At 43.1% G+C, this 5,864-nt stretch overlaps 1 protein-coding gene across 1 annotated transcript; it reads left to right on the top strand.

Moving 5' to 3' along the window:
* Positions 1-274: 274 nt before the first annotated feature.
* Positions 275-4,109, top strand: LOC121191450 (Ig-like V-type domain-containing protein FAM187A). The gene is made up of 6 exons (XM_041052595.1): positions 275-331; positions 1,100-1,237; positions 1,762-2,039; positions 2,701-3,042; positions 3,316-3,554; positions 3,883-4,109. Exons 1-6 carry the CDS (start codon positions 275-277, stop codon positions 4,107-4,109), a joined length of 1,281 nt encoding a protein of 426 aa, XP_040908529.1.
* The last annotated feature ends 1,755 nt before the right edge of the window (positions 4,110-5,864 follow it).

Below are 5,864 nucleotides of genomic sequence, written 5' to 3'. Positions count from 1 at the left end.
CTGGTCATGTGATTTTTTTTTTTTTCTAAAATGGATATGTGGCGTTTTGTAAATGAACTAAATTCAGTTTTGTTAATGGAAAACAGGGACGTGTCATTTGAAGTGTTTATCCCTCTGCGCACATAGTTAGTCATCCTGCTGCCCTCACACCTTCTGTATTGCTCCGAAAATTCAGCCCTGAAACTACTGCACCCAACAATTACACACACACACACCCACACACACACAGACACACACACACAGACAGTGTAATCATCTTTCAGTGCATGCCTTCATGCCGAAGCTGCCAGCTTACATCAGCCGAGCCTTGTTTGTGTCTCCAGGCAGCGAAGTTGGTCAGCAGACTCGTCGCGCTGGAGGCCTGATGACACACAGACCTGCAGCTCAGCAGGGAGCCGCTTCATTGCACTCATTTATTTCTGCTTTATTATATTACAGCAACAACTGCCGGCAGCAGTGTTGTGGGGAAGTGCAGGATGAATTAAGTGTGTGAAGCTCACCTCACAACAACACAGCCTCAGGTGTGGGTTATGAGCTGAGTGTAGAGCTGTGCCACCAGTGCCACGGCTTTCTTCCGAGACATTTGGTTGGTTTGTTGTTTGTTTCCCCCAGATTTGCACTGGCCTCCCTCTTGAACAGGAGCAGACCAACAGCATCCAGTGCACGGGGCGGCACCTGTGATGTTTTTGACCAAAATCACACAAAACCCCTCTTAATCACCTGTTGCTTGCTTCACTTTTAACCATTCCTCTGCCAGAGAACGTTTAATGGCACAGGGAAAATGCTGTTTTATTCAAAGGTCCAGAAACTGAACGCACAAGACCCCTGTAAGAGGGAGACACCAGCTGTGACATTTTGGAAAGAGTCTGTGATCATGTCAGAAAATGTAATGAGACTGATCCTGGACTGTTTGCGTTGACAACAGAGGAAAGGTCCTTGGTGAGCTCATCAGATTCCATCACAGCTGTTATGTTTTGAAAGTAACTGCATCCTGAGTTTTGTGATTTGTTAAAACCTTCGTCTTCACAGATGCCTAATGCCTTCTTCATCCTCTCTCCTCCTCCTCCTCCGCCTCCTCTTCCTCCTCCCGTGTCCTGAGGTGAGGAGCTATGAGGCTCCTGAAGATAAGCAGGACGTGTTTGCAAGTAGAGCCTGTCCTGCTTTTCTGACCTTCACCAACGCTGCCTACCTGGCTGGAGTCACTGTGGAGCTGCCCTGCCACTGCAAACCAGAAGAGGTACACGTAACACGACCGACCATGTGAGAGAGGACAAAATTCATGTCTGTCTAATCTTTATACCCATGTTTGTTCCCCTACCTGTACGTTTTAGTCATGGCAGCTGGCAGCTCTCAGACTGAGACAGAAAGTCTGATACATTTTTATTGTACTAGAAATATTCTTGATTTTCATGACTGTATATTTTACAGGGTGATAATTTGGTGATTTCAATGTTTAATGCTTATTTCTTCCATTTCAATACATTCATAACCATAATATTGAAATGTAGTTGATGTGGGAAAACTAGAAAATTATTGACCCCACAATCCACACTTAGCTCCAGAGAGTACGATTTGAAGAGGACAGACGTGAGTGAGTTGAATGGATCTGGGTATAACAGGAGAGAAAAGAGGGAATGAGAGAATGAGAAACGTAAATCTCAGCATGTGTTAATGTTACCTGAGTCTTTGGTATCAATGTGCTGAACAACACAATCGACCACCAGTAGATATTTTGGTCATTTTGTTCCTTGTGTGCTTCAGGTCCAATCCGTCGTGTGGTTCTTTAGGAAACATCTGGGCAGCTCCACAGAGACCAGAGCTCTGACTGATCACCATGGCAACAAGCTGCTGGACACCAGTCAGATCCCACACAGCGCCAACCTACAGAGTCGATTCTCCATCCGTCTCTTCAGTCTGTTGATCTTCAGGGCAGCTACCGGCGACTCCGGCATCTACATCTGTGGCTCTGCCCGTAAAGACTTCTTCTATGGATATGACCTGGACATCCAGGAGGCACGCATGCTCAGCTTCACTCCGAGGTGATGGGAAAGACTGGTAGTCAATGTCTGTGACTTTATGGGAAATCAGACATTACAGCTGTCAAATGTTGACGCTGAACGTGTTATTTTACTGATAACTATAATTAATTTGCTGCTTTCTGGAGACATGCTCAGTATTTGATTCTGTTTTCTGTTAAACGGCTCAAATCTCACGTCCATCATGTTCGTTTTGGTGGGTGAGAAACAGAGATAACAGAGGAAACATCGATTCTCATGAGCTTATCAACTTTTTGTGAAACACATTTCAGCAGATTCTTAACAACTGATGATTGCAATACCAGCAGTGTAACAGTGAAGATGTAACCAAAGGTGCATCCTAGTTTTATTTTGGCAATGACTAAACCACCAACTAAAACACACACAAAAAATTACTGTGGGATTTCAGCAGAATTTTACAGAATTAATTTCATATGCTTATATCTATATCTATTATATCCATCTCAGGGCTCCACATAAATATTTTTGAAGCACTTCTCTCAAAAATGAATGTTTTGTAATGCAAATAGATTTTAGATGATTTATTTCAAACCAAAACTACTTTAATGAAACGATCAAAAGGATGTTGATCTGCTCACAGTTGTATCTAACCCATGATGATCCACTGCTTTGATGGTCTCAGGCTCACTGCAGAAACAACGAGCAAGAAACTGAAAGAGAGAAGAGGACCCAGCTCCACTCAGCCGCTGTATCAGGTCTTCACCAGCTTCCAGCCCTGGTCGGTGTGCGACCGCTGTGGGGTACCAGGGGAACAGGTTCGCGTGGGACTCTGCCACGTCCACTCCCACTTCCTCCATGTGCGCTACAGACGGGCCAATCAGACAGTCGCTTCATGTGGCTCGGGGGCGGTGCCCAGGGCTTTCGGTTTTCTGAAGCAGAACAGAGTTGGGGCCAGTTTGGATGTCAAAAGCTGTCAGGTGACCTGCCCAGCTCAAGCTCCTCCCTCCTCCAAACTCCTTGCTCTGATGGCATTTCTCGGGTACAGGTGTGCATACAGATAAGTATACTTAAATTCTTAAATCTGGACTTAAATTGTTGAGATGTTTTGTTTTGACACTAAGTGCTTGTTGCAATGAAAAATTTACTGCCATGTCCAAAATGTGATTAATGTCTAAAAAACAAGGTTTTATGCAAAATATGTCTCTGTGGAATCCTAACTCTACTCTCAAAGCCTGTTACTGCAAAAAAAAAAAAAAAAAAAAACGCTAAATACAAATGTAAAACATCTGTGACACAATGAATCTCTGTTCTGTTGTAGTTCTGCCTCACTGCCGGTGGAGGTACCAGTGTTCTACCTGAACCACCCGGCACACCGTGTCCTGACCCTTGGTTGTCCCGGGGCGCGACCTAATATGGCCGTGGCCTGGGACCGAGGATCCGAACCCATTTACCGATCTGAGCACTCGGCAGGTAGTAACATCAGCAGCACGTCCCGCAGGCTGCTGATCGACACCGGACACCACCTGGTGTTTAAACCTGCAGAAAGTCAGGATTCAGGTACCAACCGCTGTTTACAGAAATACACCTGTGTCTATCAGGTGCTTTGTAAAAGATTTGTGGAGCCTTTATGCAAAATCAAATGTCTTTCCACATATTTGCCACAAATGCTTATATTCTGCATGTGATGGCTCCTCAAATGTTCTTAATTTTAAAAGTCTTTATGGTGTGATAATGAATATTTTTGCACTGGAGGTGCTAAAAAAATGCTTCAGTAATAAGTGGTGGGAAAAAAAGGGCGTTTGTCAGATACATGTCTCAGTGTCAACTGAACCATCTTTGTGTTTTTAACTGAGGTTAATTTGACTAAAGCATCCTTTATATTCAGGTGTGTATTACTGCTGGCTGCAGGGTCGCCGCACTGCTGAGATACGTCTACTAGTCTACGTCCATTTGGGGCGGGGCCAGTCAGTGACATCACATCCTGACTTCCCGACAGTTGTCAGGATGGTGTTAAAATCGTATGCTGCCATGACGGCTGTGTTTTGCCTGCTGCTGTTTGGCAGAGCTGGAGTCAGACACTTCAGAGACACTGCAGAAACACATGTGGATTAAACCCCTCTCAAATTCCTGGAAGCTGTGTTGTTATTCTCAGCCATCATGATAATAACGTCACACAGTCACCATGTTATTTACGACATGTAAAGCGCAAAAAGCGACAACACTTGACTGAAAGTCTTAAAAGCAAACCACAGGATCCCTGTCAGCTGCAGCAAACTGATGCTCACATCCCAAACTGCACATAAAGCTCTTTGTTGTGAGGAGACTGCACGTGGACAACAACATCAGCTTTTCTGGTTTGTTGTGTTATGTTTAGACAAAACTTGTTAACTGAAAAAGTAAACACTGACTTGAAGCATGAGACAAGATGTGAACTTCGGTCCCCAGTGCCAGACTGTACATGTTGTGTGGGTGCACGCAGCATGAATCCAACAGACATCTCTCTGTGCTTCTGTACTGAGATGTGATGCCAGACTTCTTCCTGCTTTGGAACATAATCATAGTCATCATGTTTCCTCCTGTTTTAGCAGGTGCAGCATAATTTAATATGCATAACAAACATAACAAAAGCTTTATGTTTGTTTTTGTAGAAAATCACATCTTTGGAATCTGTAGTTCAAATCCCAGTGTTCAGCAGCTCAAGCAAACACGACGCCTTGTGTTAAGAAAAGATTTTTCTTATATATATTTACAGTAGACTTGATACATGACGCTTCGCCTGTCCTGATAATGCACTCATGTTGGTTAGCACATGCATGCATGTACATGTTACAGCAGAGCTTTTCCTGATGATCAGACTGTAATTAATTTCTATAATCAGTCAGACATCAGGTTCATGTTTGCTGATGTTGTTTTGCATCCATTTGTGCCAAATGACGTGTATTATATTTTCTATTTTTATGTCTGTGCTCCTGCTTCACGTTTAAATCTAAGCTTCTAATAATGCAGCACAATATTGTCTTGTGCATATTTCTGTCAACGTTAATGTTGCACATTTCACTGCTTTGTATGTCTTGTATTGTGTGCATCTGTGTTGCATGTTTTAAATAGTAATGAGCTGTTAAATAAATTAAAAAATAAATTGTTGAGCCTGACAAGCTGCACCAGAGATATAAATGTAAAACAGAAAAAGAAAGATGTAGAAAAAGATGTTAAAAGGGAAAAAAAGATGATAACTTTCTGATTTAGATAACATCAGTGCTTTTTATCTGGTGCCATTCTGGGATAATTGCCCCACCAATGGTGTGGTGAATGATGATCCATTGATTTTGTTTTCTGGTGCGTAATGAACAGGACAACCTCACTGCACCAGCTGGCATGACGGTACACTTCCTCCATGATCTTCCTCCAGGATCTAGAACAATTAGAGTTTGATGGTGTATGCAAAAGCTTTTAGATCTGTTGTTGGGGAAATTATTCATTTGAAAGTGTGTTAGTGCGTCAGAATCTGTGTTGCGTCAGTGTGGTATCTGCGGTGTTTTGAATGCGCTTTCATGCACTCAAAAATGCTGCTTTTGTCTCTCTTTTGTTTGTGTGTGGGGAAACACCAAAGTATTCCCACTTCATGCAGCCTCTACAGCAGAGTGTGAAGTGCTCTCAGGTGCAGCTCCTCCTGGTAAGAGCCACGAGACCGAAACAGATACCGAGAAACAAAGAAAGCCAGTGAGAGAGAACAGAGAGATAATGACACTTAGATGGAAGGAAGATGGTGATAGAGGTGAAACAAACAAAAAAAGAAAGTCAAGGTTGAGTGTTGATTGGAAAACAAAAATAAATGAGAGATGGGTGAGTTGATGAATGTGGGGAAAG

Source organism: Toxotes jaculatrix, chromosome 2 (assembly GCF_017976425.1).
Source record: "Toxotes jaculatrix isolate fToxJac2 chromosome 2, fToxJac2.pri, whole genome shotgun sequence".
Lineage (NCBI taxonomy): Eukaryota > Metazoa > Chordata > Actinopteri > Toxotidae > Toxotes > Toxotes jaculatrix.
This window is presented reverse-complemented; position numbering and strand designations above follow the sequence as displayed.

Bases quoted from the DNA above. Each gene is read 5' to 3' on its own strand.
- LOC121191450 (XM_041052595.1), top strand. From the start codon at position 275: ATGCCGAAGCTGCCAGCTTACATCAGCCGAGCCTTGTTTGTGTCTCCA. The intron at 1,238-1,761 runs GTACACGTAACA...TGTGTGCTTCAG, and splicing joins GCCACTGCAAACCAGAAGAG to GTCCAATCCGTCGTGTGGTT. The intron at 3,555-3,882 runs GTACCAACCGCT...CTTTATATTCAG, and splicing joins TGCAGAAAGTCAGGATTCAG to GTGTGTATTACTGCTGGCTG.